Raw genomic sequence first — 26,536 nt, 5'->3', positions numbered from 1 at the left:
ATACACAAAATTTGGATGAATCTCAGACATTAAGTGGAACAAAAGAAGCCAGAAACACAATAGCTAATATTGTATGAAGTTTACGACAAGGCACAACTGATCTACAGTTAAGAGAAATCAGCAAGATCATCTCAGGTGAGAGGAGGGGAGGCAGGTATTGATTGGGAAGATGCAAGAAGACTCTATGAAAGGATGGAACTGTCCTAGGGGCACCTGGGTGAAATCAACTCTTGATTTCAGTTCAGGTCATGATCTCAGGATCGTGGGATCAAGCCCTGTGCTGGGCTCCACACTGAGCTGGGAGTCTGCTGGTCCTTCTCCATGTGTTCCTCCCCTGCTCTCTCTGTGTCTCTCTTCCTCTCAAATAAATAAGTAAATAAAATATTTTTTTTTTAAAAAGGATGGAACTGTTCTATGTCTTGATTTAGGGGTGATTGTATAGATGCACACATGTGTGAAAATTTCTTATGCTGTAAGCTTCATATTTATGCATTTTAACAAATGTAACTTGAACTCACCCAGCAATTCTGGCATCAGCCTCCACCTGAGTGCAGTCATACAAGGAACTCAATGTAGAACCACCTTGATAAGCCTAACACTTAAACCATTAGAGATAATAATTTAAAAAAAAAATGGGGACACGTGGGTGGCTCAGTTGGTTAAGTGTCTGCCTTCAGCTCAGGTCATGATCCTAGGGTCCTGGGATTAAGTCCCGCATCAGGCTCCCTGCTCCTCGGGAATCCTCCCTCTCCCTCCCCCACTCCCCCTGCTAGTGTTCCATCTCTCACTGTGTCTCTCTCTGTCAAATAAATAAATAAAATCTTTAAAGAAAAGAAAGGAAAGGAAAGGAAAAGGCCAAGGCCATTTTAAGTAACTAAGCTTTAGGACATTCTTTATGCTTTAATAGACAACCAGAACAGAATTTGCACCAGATGTGGGTGCTGCTATAATAGAAACCTAAAATATGCAGCCTTGACTTTGAAGCCAGATGGTGGGTGGGAGCTGGAAGGCTAGAGACTCTCTGTGAGGACTTGGAAGGACAGTGAGGAAAATACATTGGAGGATGAAGAAAAGGGACTCTTGTTACGTGGTGCCAGAAAACGGGTAACACTATCACCTGAGTCATGAAAAACAGAAAAACTACCCAAAGAATTCATGGACTATAGCTAGGATGTGTCTAGGCAGAAAGAAGAAAGGGACAACTGACTTCTTATGGCTGCCTATGACAAAATATAAGAGAGACGTAAACTAAATAGGGTACTATTGCGATTTTGAGAGGGAGTATCAAAAATGCCAGGACCTGTTGGATTCAAAAATGAAACTATTGCATCCTTAGACTCTCCAGCAAAAGACTCACAAGGTAAGAAAGGCTTGTCACCACCAATAAAGCAGGGCCTAGGGTAAAGCTCTTGAGGGTATGGCTATGTGTCACTTGTGAAGACCTCAGAATGATCCACGTGACAGCTGGTTAAGTCTTCTGAGAGTCTTAAGACTGTGCTTGGTAGACTCTGTCACCTAGACAGTAAGACTTTAAAAATTTTTTTTATTTTAAGATTTGTTTTGAGAGAGAGAGTGCATATGAGCTGGAGGCGAAGGGAGAGAGAATCCAAAGCAGACTCTGCACTGACGCCAGAGCCCACACTGGGTGCTCTGCTCAGCGGGGAGCCTGCATCCCTCTTTCTCTCTGCCTGCCTCTCTGCCTATGGGTGATCTCTGTCTGTCAAATAAATAAATAAAATCTTTAAAAAAAAAAAAGAATCTTAAGTGTACTGTCTCACATTAACCTCACAGGAAGGCTTAGGTAGAGAACGATCTGGCTCATGAAGAGACACGAGTGTGATTTTCACCTAAGTGTTGACTATAATTGTATATAAGAGATCTCATGAAGCTTTTAAAGGAATTGTACTGGCGTAGACTAAAAGGGACAGAGATAGCACACAATGAGATGAGGACTTGGAACCCCTAAATGCCTACCAAAAGAAACAGATTGAGAATATTGAGAAAGCTACACCGAGGTCTACATGGGCTATTTCTCATGGTAAAGGAAGGATGATGCAAAGGTCAGAACCACAACCCACGCAGAGACAAAAGTCCTAACCAAAGTGCATTTTCCGACCAGGGAGAAAGAACGAGTACATTGTCAGGATTTCTGCAGATCGGTGACTACTACTCTTCCCCAACCCTTTTTGAATGGCAGTATGTACTGCATCCTATTTGTCTGTCATTATTTTGTAATGTGGCCGGGGGGGTGGTGGCCCACAGATAACTTTTCCCTTTAGTTCACAGATCTCACAATGAGCAGGACTGCACTTGGTGATCTGTACTTTGCTCCTGAGGAGCCTCATCTGCACCTAGACCTGATTCAGATGACATATTATTAGATGTTGGGCCAACACAGTAATTGGATGAGATCTGGAACAGTTTGCTACCCAGTAGAACACATTTGAAGAGCAGAATTGACTCTCCTCCAGGCTTTCAGAGCTGAAGAGACCAGACTGTCAGGTCTGGAGACCACAGGGTCATGCCCTAGAAATATGGATGAAGAAGAGATAGACCGTGTCTTATCAAAATGAAAGCCCAGCCCTAACTCATTCAATCTTTAACTGGATCAAGCAATTAGCCTTCAGTCTTGGCAGGAGGTAAATGCTCTCGTGGGAGATGACATTATCTACAGCCTTTGAAGTTCTTTTTATATACAGTATTTAGATATAATGAAAAATTACTAAATATGGGAAAAGGCAAGACCATATAGAAGAGAAAAAATTAAAGTTCCTGAATATTTTTGTTTTGTTTGCATATAAAGGCCAATTTCTTCAGACAAAGGTATCTGGAAATTCCGAGTCCTCTGCCTCATCTGTGTCTGCCAAAAATTCTTGCTCCAAAATTCAGGAACCCACTCTTTCCCACAAGTGCCCTTACCTTAGCATAAGAGACAACTGGGGTTGTGAATTTAAATGAATTTACAATTCTGCAGCCCGTACAATCAGGCCTCGGGTCTAATCATCAGCCATGTGTGTCTTGCATCTATAAAGATAAGAGATTCCTTTCAAGCCACCATAGAGGTTTTCTGGTTATTCTCCACACACTCAGCCCCTAACCTCTAGAGTCCAAGGTGCCAGGGACTGTGCTGATTCTCCACAAAGACAGCCCATCCAAAATAGCAGTTGTGATGGCCATCACCACCTGCTCAAATCCCGGATAATCTTCAGTGATTCTTCAAGGCCCTCTGGCCTACCATGGCTTCACCCTGGCCAATCCCTACTGGAAGGTATGTAGCCCAGGTTACAGAGTCCATAGAACTTAGCCTCCAGGGACACAGCATAAGAAGAGAAGGAAGAGAAACGAGACTGGTGAGGTGGACAGAGAATAACCAGCTCACGCCACTAACCTTTTCTCAGGAAGTTACTGAAGAAAGTGCTTCCCCAGATGAGAGGGATAAGGAAGGAAGGGGAAGATGTGGGATAAGGAAAGAGGAGAATGAACATAGTAGAGACGTGAGGGGAGTCGCGAGACTAATGAAGAAAGCAAGTCCTAAAATGTCAGTTGGCAAGAATCCCTGTAGCAAGTTAATTCTAGAACAAGAGGACCATATTTTGAAAATTACTGAGACATTACTTGGATCATCAGAAAACACTTGTAAGGAGTTTTGCAGTTTTGAGGAAAAGTTTGAGGATGAATTAGTGATAAGAACTAACTAAGTTAGTGATATAAAACTGAGTAAGTGAAAATTTTAGATAATTATTAATTATGGGAAAGACAAAAACACATGCAAAAAAGGAAACATAATCCTAATAGTCTACATGGATCGCCTCTGAACAGAATCTATAGTTCAAATGATATAAACTGAAGACTTTCTAATCTATAAACTTTATTACATGAAGGTATTTTACACAGTTGTCTTTACTCTTGGCTCTGGATGGAGGTGCCAAGTCACCTGGGAGTCACACCATGGACAATGGAGAGGGACCATGGACCATATTTTGAGAAGCAACCCTTCATCATTTAGCATTGTGTACCAGTTAGACACTTCCTCCTTTCCTCTCCTTCACAGGGAGTTCCATGCTTAGCCTAATAATGCTTATCTCTGTATTGTTCATGTTCTAGAAACTTCTGTGGATGGGAGGTGTACTTATTGAAATCCCAAGAATGCATTTTATCAGGGAATATAGAATTTATCTCAATTTTTTCTGAGGCTCAACCCAGTATTTCTCTTCTAGGTTCAAAACTCTTATTAATATTACCAAACTAAAGTTAATGAAAATGTTTGGCCATCTTACTATGAAAGAAAATAGTAAAATGTAAAATGGGGCTGGGTAAGAAAAACATTTTAAAAGTTAACTTACTCGTATGAAATCCATAAGTGTATTATAAATGAAGGCTCCTCTGGGAAGAAAAAAGCAGCTTCCAGGACTCAAATCATGGAAAAAGAACAGTTCTTGTTCCTAGATTAAAACAATAAATGCATCTCAAATCTCACTGCCATTGATCAATATTCACTATATGTATGTGACATGCTAGGAATGACTCAGTTACAATTTCCATCTTCTAATGACTGACTTCCCGAGGCCCCCTCAATACTTACCTCTATGTACTAGCGCATATAAAATCACAATTTGTATTTATGGTTAGTTAGCTTTTCATTCACCTTTTATTTACTGCTGATTTCTGACTGGGCACCTGGGAGCGTGGACCTCGTGGGCAGAGAACGTGGCACAAAGTTCAGAAAAGATCACCTTGGCAGGTGGGCTCTACCTGGTGGGGATCATCATCATGGCTGTCACCACTGAACACCTGCCCCATGCTGCCACCACCATCCAGCGTCTGTCCTTGCATCAGCCCTGCAAGGGCTTCCAAGGAAGAGACGGGCACAGGGAGTCCCGGAAGCAAATACCCAAGCCTCCACATAACATAGCTCCTAAATGGCCCGATGGAGACTGAAACCCAGGTCTGCCTGCTCTCAAATCTCCTCATCTTTCTGACCTGTTCCCCAAATACAAAGTATGTTATCAAGGACATACAACTTTTTAAAAACACTATTTTTGTTTCATGGTAAGAATGAGAGAAGGGTGTAATTTCTAAATTTAACAGAAGACAAGGGAAGGCAAGAGGTGAGAAGACATTTGGGAGATTAGCATGCAAGAACCCAACAGCAAACTCAACTCAGAGTGCTAGCAAAAACAGAAGACTGCACAAGAGAAGAAGAGACACCGAAAAACTTAATCAGAGGCCAACAAAGAAAATCCCCATCCTGCTGGTGGCCAGGACACGCAGGTACCTTTCCAATCTTCCTGTGATCTCGGTTCTTGGCTTCCTCTTGGAACTTTTCCCAGGTCTTCATCATCTTGTTATCAGGGAATGAGATCCCGTAGATCCTCTGCAGTGTTTCCATTTTGGGATTTCCCTCCCAATATGTTGAGGAATTCTACACATCCAACAGGATTTAGGTAAGCACACCAAACATTTGGTGATAAATAAACCTGCTTTTAAACATGTGCATAATTTTCTGTGATATCACCAAGGTAGCTTTACTTAAAGATGACTTTTATTACCCCTGGAAAGACTTTGAAATGGAGTCTAATTAAACCTGCCCAGCCCAAATCCATCAGAAAATGATTGAGTCTGCTGTGGATTGTGGGAATGGGAAGTGTGGGAGAAGGGGAAGACGGGCAAGGCCAAGAGTAATTGCACCACCGACGAGAGGAGCAGCAGAGGAAGGGGGACGTGATGATCCAGTCAAGTGTTCTTGTTCACTTACGGTGATTTGAGAAAACAATATCTTCACATCTATAAATCTATATATCTTAACTATCTTATGTCTATATATCTTAACTATCTATATGCAGAACAGTATCTTAACATACCATACGAAAAAGAAAGGCAAAGTAAGGTTAGATAATAAAAAGTTAACAGCTACTGGGGCGCCTGGGTGGCTCAGTGGGTTAAAGCCTCTGCCTTCGGCTCGGGTCATGATCCCAGGGTCCTGGGATCGAGCCCCGCATCGGGCTCTCGGCTCAGCGGGGAGCCTGCTTCCTCCTCTCTCTCTCTGCCTGCCTCTCTGCCTACTGGTGATCTCTGTCTGTCAAATAAATAAATAAAATTAAAAAAAAAAAGTTAACAGCTACTTGTAAGGTACTAATTGTCAAAAATGTAAAAAATTATAGTATTTTTAGAAGTTTATGTAAAAAAATAATAATGAAGTATTTTACAATACTGCAATGCTCAGATTATAAAAGATATGACTGAAATTCCTCATTATCCGGGTCATCTCAAGTTTGCTGTATTAAACAAAAATCCTTACCTTGAAAATTTTTATGGTTTTAATTTTTCCAGTGTGTCTTACATGGGGGCCTTTGCAGAGGTCAATTAGTGGACCACACCTATAATGAAATATTTCAGACATGCCCAGGTAACAGTTTCAGCTTTACGGATCATTCATTACAAACTGTGTTTTCATGTTTAAAGTGAAGGATCTCACTTATTTATACATCTTCGGTCGATTTTTAATTTGGGGACAACTTAAAATAAAATTAATTTTTAATTTAGGATAAAGAGGCAATTTATCTAGACTTAGATCCCAGTATTCCCTTCTCTGCTCAAATTCAAAAGTTACAAGGCTCCTAGGTAGCTTAGTTGGTTAAGCAACTGCCTTCGTCTCAGGTCATGATTCCGGAGTCCAGCTATGGAGTCCTGCATCTGGCTCCCAGCTCCACAGGGAGTCAGCTTCTCCTCTGACCTTCTCCCCTTTCACGCTCTCTCTCACTGTCTATCTCTCAAATAAGTAAATACAATTTTTTTAAAAAATTCAAAAGTTACATAATCTTCTGAAAGTAACTATACATAAAGACCCCGCTTTTCAATGTCATATCCCAAGGCTCTTAAAAACCTTCCACTTTCATAAAATCAAAAAGTCATTCCCCTGCTCTACACTAACTTTCAAAACCAAAATTAGCTGCAATTTATACAAAATGCACTAACTTGATACCTCACTCTAAAAATAAACTTCACCAAACCCACAGAAGGTACCCCAACAAGAGTGAACCATGATGCAGACTCTGGGCTCTCTGTGACTGTGACGTGTCCATCATATGAAGGTCCATCACTTGTAACTAATGTGTCAGTTTGTGGGGGGTGTTGAGAGTGGGTGAGGCTGTGCATGTGTGAGGGAGGGGTACAGGAGAAATTGCTGTGCCTTCTCCATTTTGCTGTGGACCTAAACCTGTTCTTAAAAATCAGGTCTGGGGTGCCTGGGTGGCTCAGTCGATGAAGCCTCTGCCTTCGGCTCAGGTCATGATCCGAGGGTCCTGGGATTGAGCCCTGCATCAGGCTCCCTGCTCAGCGGGGAGTCTGCTTTTCCCTCCCTCCCTCCCTCTGCTCCTCTCCCCTGCATGTGTGTGCACTCTCTCTCCGTCTCTCTCAAATAAATAAATAAAACCTTTTAAAAAAAATCAGAACTTTCTTACACTGTTGGTGGGAATGCAAGTTGGTACAGCCACTTTGGAAAACAGTGTGGCAATTTCTTAAGAAATTAAAAATAGAGCTTCCCTATGACCCTGAATGGCACTACTGGGTATTCACCCCAAAGATACAGATGTAGTGAAAAGAAGGGCCATCTGTACCCCAATGTTCATAGTAGCAATGGCCATAGTCGCCAAACTGTGGAAAGAACCAAGATGCCCTTCAACGGACGAATGGATAAGGAAGATGTGGTCCATATACACTATGGAGTATTATGCCTCCATCAGAAAGGATGAATACCCAACTTTTGTAGTAACATGGACGGGACTGGAAGAGATTATGCTGAGTGAAATAAGTCAAGCAGAGAGAGTCCGTTATCATATGGTTTCACTTACTTGTGGAGCATAAGAAATAACATGGAGGACATGGGGAGATGGAGAGGAGAAGGGAGTTGGGGGAAATTGGAGAGGGGAGGTGAACCATGAGAGACTATGGACTCTGAAAAACAATCTGAGGGTTTTGGGGGAGGTGGGGGATGGGTGAGCCTGGTGGTGGGTATTAAGGAGGGCACGTATTGCATGGAGCACTGGGTGTGGTGCAAAAACAATGAATACTGTTAAGCTGAAAAGAAATTAAAACAAAAACAAAAACAAAAACAAAAAAAACCCACTTGGTGGCGCTCCTGGGTAGCTCAGTTAGTTAATTGTCAGACTCCTGATTTTGGCTCGGGTCATGATCTCAGGGCCGAGCGATCAAGCCCAGCATCATGTGCTGGGCATGGAACCTACTTAAGATCCTCTCTCTCCCTCTGTCCCCTCCTCACTGGCGGTGTATGCCCTCTCTCTCTCTTTCAAAAACAAAACACAACAAACAAACAAAAAAACGCACCTAATACTGTTGCTGGGAATTCACTTGTACCTCTAACAAACAAGGACCCCCAAACCTTAATAAGCAGACTTTTTTCCCAAGAACAGAAACATTTAAAATACAAATGACACAGTATTTATACATCTGTATAACAGTCAGAGGAGAGGTCCTTAAAAATCAATTAATTTAAGGAAAATTTAATAAAGAAAGTGAGTTGTTCCTTAACTACTGTAACCAATTTTAAATATTTTTTAAAGTTCACTGCTTAAAAGGTTAAAAATAACAATGAATACATAGAAGGACTCGTTTATTCACCAAAATGAAATAAGCTTTAAAGATGAAAATATCATTTCTTTGAATGACCAGGCTGTATTGTTCTCTGCTCAAAATGGAAGTAGTAAACCAACATTCAGAGGAATGGAAGGAATGCCTAATTAGCACGAAAGACTTCAATACTCTAATCTTTAAATAACCTTATAGAAAGAAAAGCAAAAATTCCAAAAAAAAAAATTCCAAAAATTAAACTGGCAGAATAAGAAGTGCCAGTGTTGACCTAAGTAAGGCTCAAAGAAATAACCAAAAAGGCTCAAGTATTAGAAGCCAGAATTTTAAAACAGCATATCTTTTCTATTTCTTCGTGTATCTTTAAGCTTTAAAATGCATATTCTAACATTAATTTGAATTACAGGTAATGAATAATAAAACCTTATCAGGTTATTGGAGAATGGAAAAAATAAGGCAAGCAGGTATCTATCCTGTTTCAATGTCAAAGGACAGTGAGTTCATATTATAATGCAAGAAATGCCCTGTGCATAGCTTTGCTTAGAGGCGAGATGACTTGACTTACAGCACAATTAATCCCCAGAACCATAAACACTTGACTGTGGAAAGTAAATGCCCTTAGGAGGATAGCTGTGATTTCAATTACATAGACATCAGATCTTCTTCTTTTTTTTTTTAATCATTTTTTTAATTTATTTTCAGCATAACAGTATTCATTGTTTTTGTACCACACCCAGTGCTCCATGCAATCCGCGCCCTCTCTAATACCCACCACTTGGTCCCCCCAACCTCGCAGCCCCCTCACCTCTTCAAACCCTTCAGATTGTTTTTCAGAGTCCATAGTCTCTCATCGTTCACCTCCCCTTCCAATTTCCCCCAACTCCCTTCCCCTAACTCCCCATGTCCTCCATGCTATTTGTTGTGCTCCACAAAGAAGTGAAACCATATGATAATGACATCAGATCTTCTAAGATGGGACCATGAAGGTCACAGAAGCAGCCAGCCGGCCAGAGCACACAGACATGGAGGACAGCAATTACCTGTCAGGGAGCTTTAAAAAAATGCATGAATAAAAAAGGGGCTCAGAGGTTAAAGGAACAGAACTAAGTCATGTGGTACTGACTTCACTTGCCTCTTCCTACTATTTGATTTGCCTTTGGTTCCCGAAACACATTGTCTTTCATTATGTTTCATCACGAACATCCGGCTAATGCATGAAAATTAATGCTCTTGGACTCCAGAAAACGGGGAGTGTGGTGAGAGGCAGAAAAATCACTGTGGAATAAAGATGGCCTCAACAACTCTCACTGCCACATTAATAAAAATATGGGAGGACAAAACAAAATTCCCTTCCTTAACAGCCCCCACTAAAACGTAAGGCACTGGGCAAACACAGTCTCACCCATGGGGGGAAAGGTGCCATCACCACTAACGTCCAGGAAACAAAAATTCAGGGTTTAGCAACAGCCTGATAAATACAAACGAAGAGGGAGTAATTTCCCTTTGCAGATAACATTTTGGAGTCCCAAACCCAAGTAGTACATCAACCATGAGAATTTACAAATACACCATCCACCCGAAGACCAACTGCTTCTACTTCTCACACCTTCAAGCTTACCACGAGCAATGCTTAAAAATGCTTTACCTGTAAACTGTCGTAGTTGGCGTGTTCACTTTCTCATTCAGGATGCGGCACTTAAATTTATTGTACTACAAAGAAAAATATATTTGCATATTATTATGTAAAATATTTAAGTGGGAAGAAAAACTTTTACTTTCTTCAACAGACACTGAATGGCTGTCTACTGTGTTCTAGCTGCTGAGACCCGGGAAATACCATGAGCTCACAGCTGAGAGCGGTAGTGTCCAAACCAGGAGCTACGAGCCCGAGTGGCTACAGGGCACTCGCAACGGAACCAGTCTGAAATGAGATGAGCTTAAGCGCGAAACACAAGGGATTTCTTACCGTGAAAGACAGGATGTAAAATAACTTATTAAGTACTTTGATGTCGGTCACAGACTGAAGTGATATTTTTGATATAGTGGGTTAAAAATGTTATAAAAATTAATCCCACCATTCTTTTGCTGTTAGAATGTGGCTACCAGAAAATTTAAGATTACATATGTGGCTCAGATTTGTAGATCACATTACATTTTCATTTTTTTAAATTTTTTACTTAAATTCAATTAGCCAACATATATAGTATATCATTATCACATTATATTTTTATTGAACAGCACTGTTCTAGAAGATTCTGATTTTTTTCATCTCATTTCCAAAATGTATTTAAGTTTTTATTTAAATTTCAGTTAGTAGTTTCAGGTGTACAATATAGTGACTCATCACTTCCATACATAACCCGGTGTTCATCACAGGTGCCCCCCCCTTATCCCCCATCACCTATTTCACCCATCCCCCCACCCACCTCCCCTCTGGTAACCATCAGTTTGTTCTCTATAGTTAAGAGTGTTTCTTGGGTTGCCTCTCTCACTCTCTCTCTCTCTCTCATTTTCCCTTTGCTCATTTGTTTAGTTTCTTAAATTCCACATATGAGTGAAATCATTCATTTGTCTTTCTCTGACTTATTTAGCTCAATCCATGTCTTCCTAGGAAACATTCTATTCTTTTTTATGGGTGAATAATACTCCATTGTAGATTTATAAACCACATCTTCTTTATCTGTTCATCAGCTGATGGATACTTGGGTTGTTTCCATATTTTGGCTATTGTAGATAGTGGTGCTTTAAACACTGGGATGTATGTATCCCTCTGAATTAGTATTTTTGTGTTCTTTGGGTAAACACGTAGTAGTGTGATTGCTGGATCCTAAGGTAGTTCTAGTTTTAATTTTCTGAGGAACCCACATACTGCTTCCCAGAGTGGCTGCGTCAGTTTGCATTCCCACCAACAGGACAACAGGGATCCCCTTTCTCCACATCCTTGCCAACACTTTCTATTTCTTGTGATGTTGATTTTAGCTATTCTGATAGGTGTGAGGTGATACCTCATTGGAGTTTTGATTTGTGTTTCCCTGGTGATGAGTTATGATGAGCATCTTTTCGTGTGTCTATTGGCCATCTGGATGTCTTCTTTGGAAAAATGTCTATCCAGGTCTTTTGCCCATTTTTAATCAGATTACTCTTTTTTGGGGTGCTGTTTGATAAGTTCTTTATATATTTTGTATATTAACTTTCTATCAGATATGCTATCTGCAAATATCTTCTCCCATTCAATAGGCTGCCTTTTATTTTGTTGATTGTTTCCATTGTCATACGGAGCTTTTTATTTTGATGCAGTCCCAATAGTTTATTTTTGCTCTTATATCCCTTACCTCAGGAGAGATAGGTAGAAAGAAGCTGTTACAGCCTCTGTCAAAAAGAATACTGCCTGCGCTCTCCAGGATTTTTATGGTTTTAGGTCTCGCATTCAGGTTAGAAGATTCCAATTTTAACAACATAAAATAAATAAAACTCTGAGGACACGGCTGTTCTATTGCATAAAACAAAAACAAAGTTTATAGAAAATGATCCTATCATTACCTTAAAAACTCAGCAGACACTTTTCCTTTCTTTCCTGCTTTCATCACTACTACCTTTGTGCCAGGTACTTTTTATTAAATGACTATTTAAAGGGGATAACTGTTGAGAGAAAAAAATAGATTTGTATGGCTTAACTTTTATGAAACATGAGTATGTTTCATACTTATATGTTTAAATCAAATCGCTTTTCTTCACAGACATTTAAGTTTAGTCCTTAAGAGTAGCTGCAAAAAGGCAACCCACAGAATAGGAGAAAATAATTACAAATCATGTATTTGATACAGGATTAATATCCAGAATATATAAAGAACTCCTATAATTCAACAACAAACAACAAACAACCCAATTACAAAGTGGGCAAAGGACTGGAATAGACATTTCCCCAAATAAGACACACAACTGGCCAACGGGTCTATGAAAATATGCTTAACATGACTCCTCATCCAAGAAACACAAATCAGCAGCACAATGAGATACCACCTCACACCCATTAGGATGGCTACTACCAACAAAACAGAGGACTACAAGTGCTGACGAGGATGTGGAGAAATTGGAACACTTGGGCACCACTGATGGGAATGTAAAATGATGCGGCTCCTGTGGTGGACATTCTGGTAGTTGGCAGAGAATTTCCATATGATCCAGCAGCTTCTGGGTGTAGACCCCAAAGAACCGAAAGTATGGGCTAGAACAGATATTTGCACAGCCATGTTCACAGAGACACTTTTCACAATAGTCAAAAGGTGGAAACAACCCAAGTGTCCACCAACAGATGAATGAATGAACAAAAAATGCAGTCGATGCATACGACGGAGTATTATTCAGCCTTCAAAAGGAAGGAAATTCTGACCTAGGCTACAACATGGATGAACCTTGAGGACATAACGCTAGTGAAAGAAGGAGGTCACAAAAGGACAAATATTATATGATTCCACTTATACATTCTTAGGGTAGTCAAATCTGTAGAGGCAGAAAAAGGGGAGTTCGTGTTTATTAGGCGTGGGGTTCCAGGTGGAAAAGAGAAAAAAGCTCTGTAGATGGATGGTGGTCATGGTTGCACAATATTAATGTACTTAAAAATGGTTAACATAATAAATTTTTCTAGTTTGCATATTTTGACACACATACACACACACACACACACACACAAAGCTGCAACTTTACCTAGCCCAAACCTGTATCTTAATTCCAGCCCACAGAACTAATAGTCTTACATATTCAAATCACGTGCTTTCTCTGATATGATTTCAAAAATAAAACCAGGGGGCGCCTGGATGGCTCAGTTGGTTAAGCATCCGGCTCTCGATTTCAGCTATGGTCATGATCTCGGGGCTGTGAGACTGAGTCCCCTGTCAGGCTCTAGTCTGGGCTGGGTGCGGAGCCTGCTGAAGATTCTCTCCCTGTGCCTCTGCCTCTCTCCAACCCCATCCCTCACCCCTGCTCACATGTGTGCACACACACTCTCACTCTCTCTCAAAAATAAATAAATAAAAATTAAATTAGATGAGGAATATATTTACATACGTTGGTCAAAATAATATAAAGAGAAAGCAGAAGTGGCATTGAATTTAGCAGTCAGAATATTAATAACACCCAAAATTGATCTCATTTATAAACACACACGTGAAAATTATTCAGCTGGTCCTCCACCTACATATATCTGCATTAAAATGTTCCAGGGGCGCCTGGGTGCCTCAGTGGGTTAAGCCTCTGCTTTGGCTCAGGTCATTATCTCAGGGTCCTGGGATCGAGCCCCACATTGGGCTCTCTGCTCAGCAGGGAGCCTGCTACCCCCTCTCTCTCTGCTTGCCTGTCTGCCTGCTTGTGATCTCTCTCTCTCTGTGTCAAATAAATAAATAAAATCTTTAAAAAAAATAAAATGAAATGTTTGGGACTCAGTAGGGACATATCACATTGGGTGACTAGGGACTACCTCACGGTAGGCTGCCAAACTGTCTGGAACAAGGTGGCAGGCAACACTCAATTATCTGTTTAAAAAAAAAAAAAAAAGCTGTCTGTGTCAACTAATCATTTTTAATATTCCTGGCAAAAGGTTTTCTTATTCTAAAGAGTTTCCTGAAATCACCTTAAACATTTCGAGGAGCACTTCCTTGTTGACTTCCAGTCTTTCGAAAGGCTGCTTTTCTTTGATGATGGTCTTACAGATATCCTCCAAGGCTGACAGTTCCGTGCTGGACACTGCCCTAAAAAGAAGAGCAAGGGAGGGTCAACACAGATTTCTCAGACGTCCTGCGATGTCCTTTCTGTGGACCGTTGTCACTTAGCAACACGCTGTCTGCACTGAGGAATTCTGTGTTTTACTGCACCAGGCCTTCAGAGAGTTAGACGTCCACAGGCACAAAAGATCTACTCATTGCTCAAAGAAGAATCCTGAGGGAGGCCTCCGGCAGAGGAAATGATTTGCCCACAGTTCTCCGCAATTTGAAAAGCCCAGTTAGGATCCTCCTGGGTTAGAGTGTAAGCTCCTTTGAGGCCTGTTTTTCGTGCGGTCTAGCTTGTACTTCATGCATCGACACTTTTGTTCAAAAGAGCTGTAGTAAGTGCCCACAAATCCCCGCCTTCAGTGACTACAGAATCAGGGCTGGGGACAGATCTGTGGGTGTGAGCTGCAGTGTCCAGTCTGGCACTCGCAGGGAATGGGCCTCTGGGAGCCAGAGGCTGACCCCCTTCACCTATTCCCTGGTTTACTCTCACTCCCCTTCACCCATGCCGGCTTCCTTGCCTTTCCTCAAACAAGCCAGGCATAGGCCCACACCAGGGAGGTTCCAGAGGCCTAGAATGTTCTTCCCCCAAATGTCCATAAATACACCCCCCCCCCCCCCCCCCCCACCAGCCTCAGAACTTGCTCCCTTCCTCCGTCTGGGTCCCTGCTTCAGCACCACTTTCCCCCTTCCTGACCACGTGTCATGGCACACACCTCCCCCTACCTGGCTTCTTTTCCTCCCTACCACTCATCACCACCTGAGAGTAGATGGCTGTTAGTTTGTTTCTCGGTAAGCTAACCTGACTGTGAGCTCCACGGGAACAGACTAATCTGTTCCCTGCTGCATCACCAGCACCAAGCACAGAGCACAAGATAGGCGGTCCGAAAATCTTGTTGAATGAGTACTGGGTGCTCAGTGCGGTGGTGAAAGTTAAGGACAAAATGTACCAAAGTCATCCAGCAAGAGACATCATGGGTCTAAATGAGGCAGAAGTACGAAGGAAGAGGGGAGGGTGGGAGAACTATTTAGGAGATAGAACTGGAAGAACTGGATTGAAGGAGGGACAGAAATGGGAAGGGCCTAGGGTTTCACCTTTGGCATCTAGTCCTTAGGAGCCATGGGGATACAGCTGGTGGGCTGGGGCTGGGCCTGTGGCTAGTGATTTCAAGCACAGACCTACCGAAGATGAGGCCTCTGTGTCTACTCTGCCCGGTACTTATCTGAGCGAGATGTCTGGCCAAAGTGGGTAGCACCCTTCATTATCATGGAGCGGAAACTGAACCGACCGCTCTCTGGGGATTACATTTGGGATTCTGTTCTTAAGTTAGTACTAGGCTCTGGCAGGTCTTATGTGAGATAAATGGTATATCACTTCCTCCTGGGGAGAAGAAAGAAAGTTGGAGAAGCTGCTCTGGAATCTAAACTCATAAAAAAATAATTTTCCAACATACCCAGTCTATACTCAAGTTACAGAACATAGACACATTCACTAAATTAATATGTAACCATGATACACGCACGCCTTCAGAAGTGGCTCTGCGGTGGTGTTACCTGTCTCCGATGAACATGTCATAATAAAATCCATTTTCAATGGGTGGACCATAGCACAGGTGGCCTCCATAGTAGAGCTCCATGGCCTCCCCAAGGACGTGAGCACTGGAGTGCCAGTACACCTGCGGGGAACACAGAGGCCAGTAGCTATTGCAATGACGGCATGGAAAACTGTCAGCCCCATCACACAAGGAGGCAAGTGGATCCCCTTTAAGGGGACAAATGCCAAGACACAGAGCAACATCAGTCTGAAAAGAAACACTTCAATGCGGGGCATCTGGGTGGCTCAGTCAGTGAAGCGACTGCCTTTGGCTCAGGTCATGATCCCAGAGTGCTGGGATCAAGCCCCACATCGGGCTCCCTGCTCAGTGGGGCTCTTGCTTCTCCCTCTCCCTCTGCTGCTCTGCCTGCTTGTGCTCTTGCCAAATAAGTAAAGAAAAATCTTAAAAAAAAAAAAAAAAAGAAAAGAAAAGAAAAAGAAACGCTTTAATGCCCCTTTTGAAGAGAACACTTTCTGAGAGCTCCTGGCAATTACACCAGGACCACAAGCTGGGTTCTAGTGTGAACTGCTGTCCTGAGTCGCAGCTGTAAGCACAGGTCTGAAACCACTTCTGGGTGTCTTCACTCGCAGAGCGGTCGTGAAAGCCTCCACCACCCGCTTGGGACGCTGAGCGGAGTAGCCACCCAGTGTGGAGTTCAGCCCAGTGTGGAGGGAGGCAAGGAGTGACAGACACCAGTCTCCTTCCTTTTCTGTCCAGGGACAGCCTCTAAGCTGAATGCAGGGACCAGAGTAGCTTGCGTCTACACGGCGGTCTTCCCAGGTTGAATGGATTTTGACAAGATTGCTCTAGAGGGAGACAAGTGTGGCCTGGGAATGCTGGCTGGCTGCCTGAGAGCCCCAGGCAGCCCACACATGAATTCTTTTACCACTGTTTATGGGCTGCTCTACAGGTCTACAAAGTCAGAAAGTTGGGTTTTGAATCTGGTTTTGAATGCCCAAGGAATGGATGGCTTATGGATAAACTAAAGCTAACCGAAGTCATCAAATAGAGGTGCCAAAGAAGCAAGACAGTGGAGTTCCCTGGCAGCCCCTCCTTTCCCTTATTAAATAGGAAACATTACAATGAGAAAGCTGTTTGACAAATAAAATTGATCGAAACGGAGGTATCTGGCTGGCTGGGCAGGCTAAGTGCAATCCCAACCCGCAGCCTTAGGCTGGGATAGGATCTGCAAACAGCCCCAGAGTGTCAGTCCCTGGGCACAGCCCCTTTGCTCCGGATGGTGCTGGGAGGGCAGAGTAACTGTCAACATGAACCCAAGTCTCTTCTTTGGTGAATTGTCCACACCTAGATATTTGTTGAGCCGAATACTGAGTTAGGTGCTGGGGATACAACAGTGAAAGAAAAGGAGTCACCACCCTCATGCAGTTTGCAGCACAGTGTGGGAGAGATAAGCATCAACAAACTAGGTCAAGAGCATAATCACAAGGCGAGAAGAGCATTTAAGGGGAGATGGACAGGGCACTGTTGAAAGTTAAAAGACTAACAGTGAAGGCGCTGCCTGCACAGGGAGTCGGGAAGGCCTACGTGGCTAACATGTAAGGGACAAAGCAGGGTAGCCTGAGAAAGGCTGAGGAGGGAAGAAAGGGCCAGCAACCACGCAAGCCTGGGGCAGAGCTGGGGTGGGGGAGGTGGCTGGGGAGGAGGGAGGCTGAGTTTTACTCTAAATGCAATGAGATGCAGTGAAGGGCTTTAAGCAGAAAAGAAATCATTCAATTTACATTTTGAAACATCATTTGGTAGCAGTACGGGAAGGGACTTTAGGGGAACAGGACAGCAGGTGGGCAGTTTTCCCGGGTTGTGCTAGAATAATGCCATCGTAGACTCTGGGACGGTGGCAGTGGAGATGGGAGAAGTGGCCAGACTCAAGACACGGCAGGAAAGTAATGGCCTACTAATTAATTCGAGACTGTTGTGGAGGGAGCAGGCAGTAAACACACACAGCCTCCGAGACTCCAGGTTGAGCCTCAGGTGTGGCGTGGAGGTGTACCCTGAGATGGCAGACAGGGAAGAAATCCATTCTGGGGCCACAATCAAGGGTTCCACTGTGGCCATGCTGAAGATCCCCGTACGATCTCTCTGGATGGAGCTATCCCACGGGCAGCAGTGTACACAAGACTGAGACGTGTCCTGCTACAGACAGAAGAACTGACAGCGGACCGTGAACAGACGGGGCAGCTTGGAATGGGAATCTAAAGACAGAGGGGGCCATGACTGAGCATGGAGGAACTCTCCACTCTGCTGGCAGATGAAGGAGAAAAAGCCAGCAAAGAAGACTGAGAAAGAACCAAGGGTGGGAATGAAGCCAGGAAAGCAATGGTGGCATGGAGGACCTTAAAAGAAGGGCATGGGTTATTGTCACTTCTGCTGAGAGGATCCAGAGGATTGGTAGGGAGGGGGGAAGTGGCCTTTGAAATGGGCAGCGAAGCCCGATTCAAGCCCTGAGGGACTGGAAGAAACTATTACCACCGGTTTCCCTGGGACTTCCCCCAAAGATTTAAAGCAGAATAATAAACATATATATATATATATATATATATATATATATATATATTCTTTTACTGGACAATATGCTTACAAAAGGAAATACCATTAGCTATGTTTTTATTGTGCGTATGTATCAGCTTTATGTGAATATTCTTCATGTCGTTTTTCTATATGAACTTATCTAGAGGGCAGCAAGAGTTTCTTCTGTATATTACATTATGCTCTAACTAGTCTTACAAATAGAATCATTTTTTACAATATAAAAGGTCTTGAATTTTTCCATAAGGCAAAAAATGCTTTTAAAAAATCATTAATTTCTCATTGTTTCAGATCTGAGTTTTCAAGATTTTCTTTTCTTTTTTTTTTTTTTTAAGATTTATTTATTGGACAGAGAGAGATCATAAGCAGGCAGAGAGGCAGGCAGAGAGTGGGGGGAAGCAGGCTCCCTGCCAAGCAGAAAGCCCGATGTGGGACTCGATCACAGGACCCTGAGATCATGACCTGAGACGAAAGCAGAGGCTTTAACCCACTGAGCTACCCAGGAGCCCCTCAAGATTTGCTTTTCTATAGGGTTTCTTTTTCATGGATATGTGCTAAATATTCATAAGCTGCTTTATGTTCAGTATTCTTAATATGTCCATAGTAACAGGAAAATAAATTCCCAGAACAACAACAAAAATCTTTGTTACTAAAAGAAGCATCAAGATCTTGGAAAAGTTACTGCGCCATTCTGAGCTTCATCTGTAAAATAGGGATTAAAACCTACCTGTGTGCTAGGGTAACCGGGGACTCGAGGGGCCAGGGTCACTCAGTAATTGTTTGGCAAATAAACATTTGGTGAATGTGTTTACCTATTATCATTTGCATCAACAACCACACATATTTATGGAAACCCTACAATCTGATGTCAGATACCATGTTCTGAGCACGGCAAGCAGAGGGGCCTGCTGGTTCGGCACCCTAGAAAGATTTCCCATGATAACAAATGTTTTCTTTTTCATGAGGTCACTGAATGCAAGGAGGGAAAACCCCAAAGATGCCCACATCTCCACAGAACATTAAAGCTGGTAGTTCGTCCATCCCCTACCATCCTAGTACCTGGCAGGCTGAAAAAGTTCAAAGAGTCTCAGGAGGGACACCTGCAGATAAACCAAGAGCCAGTGTGGGAAGGTCTAAGTAAGGATTTCAAGTGGGATCTGGGCCCTTAGTTGAGGATCAAAACTAACTGCCCTGCCAGCTGTCATGGAGGCTCTTGGTTCCAGCCCCCATTTGACTTCTCCAGAAACTGACACTATCTGAAACCTTTAGTTGTTTGTTTTCTTGTTTACTACCTCCTCCCACTGAATGTAAACTCTTGAAACTCTTGGAAGTAGGAGTCTCCAGGCTTTGTCCACCGCAGCCCTATAGTGCCTATACATGCCTCCAAGGCCTTAGATGCTAGTCAGCCGACTGAGGGAATTTATAAAATTTTAAAGACTAGGGATGACATCTAAGATCAAGTTAAAAGACAGGTGTTAACAACTCACAAGAAAAATTAAATAACACATATGTGCTATGTATTTCTTCTAAAAATTGCTCTTTCTGAATCACTTTTAAATGTGATTTTATTAATATTGTATTATTTAGCTATTGGATTATTATACCTCACATGTTTTAAAAGAAAAAGTAATAATAATATGCTTCTTATAAGTTTGGGTTAATAAATGAAGAAATTTAGCCTAAGTTTCAAGATTAATGTAACCTAAGCTAATAGGTTAGGTTTTAGGTGGATAATGGGCTGCGTGAAGAGAAAACTACAAAGTCAAGGCAACAATGCATATCAGAGACCTACATGAAAATCTGGTATCTATTTTACAGAATAGTACATTAATAACTATTTAAAGGATATCTGAGTTTTGGTAATGTTTTCAAACTCTCCTACACATATTGTATTATAAAGTAGACCCATTTTTAAGAATCTATTAAACTTCATTTGGAATATACACTGATTTTAAAATAAAGCATTATAGCATAAGGAAACAATTCTTTTAAAAAATGATAAATAGGGGCTTCTTTAAAAGCTGATATATATTTGTACTTAGTCCATAGAAACTCATGAAATACATACTAAACACCAATAAACAAATTTTAAGTCTTAGAAGGTTACAAAACTCATCATTCTTGACTTTAATGTGTGTCTTCATGCATAATATCATTTATAATACAAAGTTTGTTTTGTTGATTGGATTTTAAATACTTACAGCTTGAGCTTCCTCATTATCAAATGTAAGCAGCTCTAGAACAGAATCTCCTTCCAATGGACGGTCCAAGTCCCACAGTTCACCATTTACTTTGGCTACAACTGTGCTTTCAGCCAGTTCTGGACTAGTAAGAGAAAAGTCACTTGGGAGTTAACCTTATCACATTCTACAATGATTCATTAAAACAAAAGATTAGAATAATTTCCAGGGTGTTTTTCTTAAGTGAATAGAAAGTACAAATGTAAACTAACAGAATAGATTTTTTATTTCATAACATTTATTTTAAATACAAAAGTGGTACACATCCACCGTAAAAAAACAACAACAACAAAAACAATACTTGGAAAAAAGAAAACACAAAGAACAAAATAAAAATCATATCTGAATTTACCAACCTGAAATAACTATTCCTAACATTTTAGTATATGTCTTTCTAGTTTTTTTCTATATCTACCCATCCTTTTCTCCCTCTCTCTCTCTCTCTCTCTCTCTCTCACGCACACACACACACACCCCACACACATTTATTTTTTGAAAATTATTGACAAAAACAACACATTAAGAACCGGGAAAGCACAGAAAAGCAAAGAAGAAGGAAAAAAAAAAACCCTCAATCCCAGCACCCAGAAATTGCTGTTAACATTTCATTGTATGTCCTATCACAATTTTTGATAAATATATATATCAATATAAAAACCTAGTAATAGTACCATTCTGGATATGTTATTTGGTAACGCACTTCTTAAACTCAGTAAAGTCACACATTTTCCCTGACAACAGACATACCTGAGAAACACACTAGTAAGACTTACTGAATCCTCCGTGGCTGGGCATTTTGGGTATTTCTTTGTGGGGGGTTTTGCTTTGTTTTGTTTGGGGATAAATAATACTGCAGTGAACATTCTTGAACACACATCTTAGTTCCCAGTCATTTCCTCAAGAAAAATACCTGAAGTAAGACTGCTGGGTCAGGGAGATGTGCTTTAATGACCTTTGTTGGAATAGTCTGACAAATTTTCCAACTGGGGGAAGGTGCAAGGATACCTTTTCTCTGTCCCCTCATAATGTCAGGTACTATGAGACCGTGTCCTCTTTCCAGTATGATGTTTGAACTTGCATTTCTGTAAGGTGAGCAGCGGTACAGAGCTGTGGTTTAAGAGCACCTGCTCCGGTGTCAGACCAACCAGGGTTTGAACACTGAACAATGTACTCTCAGCCTCAGCTTTCTCATCTGTAAAATGGGGTTTAGAGGAGCTTCCTCATCCATTTATCCTAAGGATGAAATAAGGCCATATTCACAATAAGAACTTCTTACTAAATGCTAGCTACTGTTATTAATGTAGTAGAATTTTATTTTCATTTTTAATGACTGTGTAGACTGCTAAGGGTTCTTCAAATCCTTTCTCTCCTTCCTGGGCAGGAGTTTGCAGTCTTCCTTGCAGCCAGATGTGGTCACATGACTAGGTCTGGAAGTAATGGATGCAAGCAGAAGTGGCCTGTAGCACTTCCGCATCTTAGCCTTAAGACCTCGGAGAGCCCCTCTCCATCCCCTCCCTTCCCTAAGCACACCATAGCGCATGCGCAGTGTTCCCCAGGACCATGCAGACAGGGCGACATGGAATGTACATACTGATGATTCAACCAAACGGAGGGAATTCAGGTTTCCAGATGACTTATGGAGAGGAGTGCTGCCCTGCCAAGGTGACACCCCGCACCTCCAGACTGCTACTGGAGAAAGGCTTTGATCCTGTTTACGCCACTGAATTTTTTGTGGCCTCTGTCGCAGTGACTTCGCCTGATCTTAACTAATACAGAAGACTGAGGACCCGGAGGTGAACACCAAAACACGTGGCACTGGCTTAGCAAATGGGCAGTGAGATGTGGAAAGCCAACGCCCCTTGCCGTGGCATCATTTGGTATTCGATATTTGGTAAGTATCAAATATTGATAGATATTTGATTCAATAGTTGAGAACGTATTTGGTAAAGCCTGAAAGCAAACTAAGGGGCTCACAAGCCTACAGCACAAAAGGAAGCAGGCATAGAAAGGCAGAATGTTGGTAAACGCTGGACAGCTACTGCAGCTTTTGCAAAATACCACCCCACCAAGCTCAGCCCAGGTGAGAAATACCCAGTTTGCAGGCGGAGAAGGAAGGGACGGGACTTTGCCAAGAGAGGCTCTGCCTATGGCCTGTAATCCAAACTGACTAAGAGTCCAGAAATGTGAGGCTGTGCCAGACTGGAGAAACAGTCTTTCGTCCCAAATGGCAGGAGGGACATTCTCGAAGGCCACACGTCAAGACTGACAATAGGGGCGAGGCCCACTGCAGGGATCAGAGTAAGGGTGCTGCCCTCCCACAGCCTGTGGTTTTCATGGGACCTCAGGCCATTTAACTGAGGGACAGAGGAATGAGCCAAGCCAAAACCCAGGAAAAAAAGGGGGAGGTGAGAAGTCTCTGTGTAGAAGAATGCCTTAAGCAAGAGGACTTCACGTGGAGCTGAGTTAGAAGCAAACAGCCCAGAAGCCTACTATGCTGGAAAGATCGGGACTGCCAAAGGACAAGCCCAGCTTACAAACACCTGTGACTGTGCAATCCTTTAAAGGAGCTCTGAGCCCCCAAGTGTGCACCAGCAGGAACTGGGTACAGCCTCAGGGGCAAACTGTCCTGTACATCTGAAGTACCTGAAGTACCAGGGCCTCTGGGGGACTGTGGACCAGAAAACAGAGGGCGGCCAGACGGGCTGACCCAAGCACTGCGGGCCTTCCCCATCACTGCCAGCAGGATCTGACGGCTTCTCTACACTACCTGATCCCCCAGTGCTCCTTCCTCTTTCCTCCAAATACACTTCAATCATGGTGGCTTCCTGTGTATTCCACCACTGTACATACATGTGGGGTGGGCAGCCCTGTCTGCCAGCTTATCTGTTGCTAGAGCATAAGGGACCAGCCTCACGGGGTGCTCTGCACATCACTTGGAAATCCCACGCTTTCAGCTGATGGGACCTAAAGCTGTCTCACCTGGGGAGGGACTGAGTGTGCTGGATGATGAAAAAGGGATCTCATGGATTCCTGGATGCCACAGGGGCACATTGTGGCAGACATTGTCCCCTAAGCCAGAATTTCCCTCTTCCATGGGGAGAATGCTTTAGCTGGATATGTGGCCGTCGAGCAGGGGCGACATTTCCCTTTCTCTCTTACTGCTAGGGTGGCCAGGTGACTAAAGGTGAGCTAATAGGATGTAAGAGAAAATCAAAGTGTGTCGCTGTGGGGTCTGGCCCTCAAAGCATCATTGGTCCTCAGCTGTCTTCCCCCTGCCTGCAAGTGAGTCCCTGAGTCCATGAACTCAGTTTCCGGACAAGCTGGAAGAGGATGGAAGATCAACAAGACAGAAGGAACCCAGGTCCATAAATGACTGCATGGACCAGAGATGTCCACCAGCCTGCACTGGTCATCTCTGGACTGTCATATGAGAGCATGTGATGTCTGCCTTTTCAAGCAATGGTCTTTGGGTGGGGGTCTCTTGAAACAGCAGTTTAGCCTAACTCAATGGTTCTCAAACTTGGACTTGCTTCAGAAACTCATGGAGGGGCTCACAAACACAGAGACTAACTAATTCAAGAGGCGTGGAGCAGGGCCCAAGAATTTGCTCATCTGAGTTCCCAGGTAGTGTTCATGCTATTGGTTTGAGGACCACATTCTGTGAACAATTCTTTCATGAACTACTATGAAATGTCCTTTGCCCCTTTTTTCTACAGGGGTATATTCTTTCCTTCTTTTTTTTTTTTTTTTAAGATCTTATTTATTTGAAAGAGACGGAGCACACACACAAGCAGGGGGAAGCAGGAGAGGGAGAAGCAGGCTCCCCACTGAGCAGGGAGCCCTACACAGGGCTCAAACCCAGGACCCTGGGATCATGACCTGAGCCAAAGGTAGACACTTAAATGGACTGAGCCACCCAGGCAGCCCTCTACAAGGGTATTTCCTTAAGATAAATGGCTATGTATAGAATTACTAGGTCCAAGAGTTAGGGTCTGTATGTTTTTACGGCTTTAAAAGTTTGAAAGAGACTGGACCTACTTATCTACCCTCCAGCAGTGCCATTTCCCCAAGACTGTATCAATATTAACTGCTATTCATAAACCTTAGACAAATCGAGAACACATAATAATTTTTGTTTACACTTCTAAGATAATCTGTTCCTCTGGTGAAGCTTTCATCTTTTTCCTATTAATTTGAAACACACTTAGAGAGCAATCATTTGGTTTATAGGGTACATTTTTTTCACATCTGTCACTTCCCATTTTATGTGTCATTTTTACACATAGCCATTTTTCTTCCGTGTTTTGTTTTGTGTGCCATTTGAATTTGTCCTTCTTTTTCCTTAATGATTTCCACATTACCTGTTATGCGCAGACTCCCCCAGAGAAGGAATAATCATCTATGCAATCAACTCTCAGCTACCCAAGGAAAGAGGCAGTATAATTTAATAAAGCTATTAATTTCTCATTTATTTTATATCCAGCCACCTCACTGAATCCTTACTTATTCAGATAGTTTTCCATTTAATACTTTTCTCTAATTTACTCTTTTTTTTTTTAAGTAGGAGCCCAACACAGAACCCCATTCACAACCCTGAGATCACCACCTGATCTGAGATCAAGAGCCCAACGAATTGTGTCAACTAGATGCCCCTCTCTAATTCATTTTAGAGCTCCGCTCTTTTTTCTAACTGCCTGAGTTGAATTCTTAGTCTGCTTCCTTTTCCTCTTTCTTATTAGAAAAGCCTTCGACACTACAAATCTGCTTCTGATCACTACCCCAGCTCTATTCCACAGATTTCTGATATATATTCTCATGAAAGTATTTTCTTAAAATTCTGTGGTTTTTATTTCCTTTTACCTGAGTTATTTTGAAGAGGGTTTTTTTTTTTAATTTCAAGTTTTATTTTGTTTTGTCTTGCTATCATTTAATGTTTACTGAGTTCCTAATGGATTTCATTTTACCTACAGAATAGGGGAACTGTGTATTGCCACATATAATTCAGGTTCTGAGGAGCCAAAAACAAGACCACAGGTGCCAAGAGATCTCTGTCTGTAGACCAGAGACTGGTGAGCAGCGAATAAGTTCACCACACAGTGGTGGTAAAACCTAACTGATGTTTACCCATGTGATCTGTCCAGAACCTGTCCAAGGACGGGTTAAAGCCTACAACACCTGAGTGTCTATAATTTTGTATTTCTGATCTGATGCTACATTATTTAACTCATAAAGGTCCATGACAAATAGTCATTGTGGATTACACTGTTTGGCTCTTTTTGCAGTAAGCCTCCATATCCCATCGGATGATTTTGGTCCTGAATTCTGGTGTCTCATAGTAATATCATGATCGCTGCTTTCTTCTTACCAGGTTTGCCTGATATACCAGCTCATCTTTTGGTTTTGGCTAACTTTACTTTTTAGACACTCCTGTAATCCCTCTCTCATGAAACTTGACTGTGGGGTTTGTAAGCTGGTACCCTGTGGAAATGCAGATAATTAAGGGCACAATGAAGTACCCATCCTATAATCAAATAACTTTGTTTCCCAAGTTCAAACAGGTTTCTTTCGTGCAGAACTCCTCAGTCTCTAATATGCCAACATGCAAACTGACTCGCCATGAAGAAGCATAAACTTATTTTTGCTTCAAACCCCATTTTTCCCCAGCACATCTATTTATCTCTCCTGGAAAACAGGGGAACAGGTTGGGAGAGGCCGTTAGAGTGCAAGATATGATGGAATGGAAAATATATACATATATGTATATATATATACATATATGTATATATATATA

The 26,536-nt window shown here is 42.3% G+C and overlaps 1 protein-coding gene across 2 annotated transcripts in view; it reads right to left on the bottom strand.

Annotated features, from left to right (window-relative positions):
- LOC111152584 (threonyl-tRNA synthetase like 2) overlaps positions 1 to 26,536 on the bottom strand; it is a 58,417-nt gene that overhangs the window by 28,654 nt on the left and 3,227 nt on the right. For both annotated transcript variants that reach the window (XM_022511081.1, XM_022511082.1), the window contains 7 exons: positions 20,707 to 20,830; positions 15,921 to 16,042; positions 14,231 to 14,348; positions 10,250 to 10,314; positions 6,299 to 6,377; positions 5,276 to 5,422; positions 4,344 to 4,442 (listed from right to left, as the gene is read on the bottom strand). In XM_022511081.1, the coding sequence (XP_022366789.1) occupies positions 4,344 to 4,442; positions 5,276 to 5,422; positions 6,299 to 6,377; positions 10,250 to 10,314; positions 14,231 to 14,348; positions 15,921 to 16,042; positions 20,707 to 20,830 (754 nt within the window). The remainder of the gene's footprint in view (positions 1 to 4,343; positions 4,443 to 5,275; positions 5,423 to 6,298; positions 6,378 to 10,249; positions 10,315 to 14,230; positions 14,349 to 15,920; positions 16,043 to 20,706; positions 20,831 to 26,536) is intronic.

This window comes from Enhydra lutris, unplaced genomic scaffold (genome assembly GCF_002288905.1).
Source record: "Enhydra lutris kenyoni isolate GAN:26980312 unplaced genomic scaffold, ASM228890v2 scaffoldscaffold29, whole genome shotgun sequence".
Classification (NCBI taxonomy): Eukaryota; Metazoa; Chordata; class Mammalia; order Carnivora; family Mustelidae; genus Enhydra; species Enhydra lutris.
This window is presented reverse-complemented; position numbering and strand designations above follow the sequence as displayed.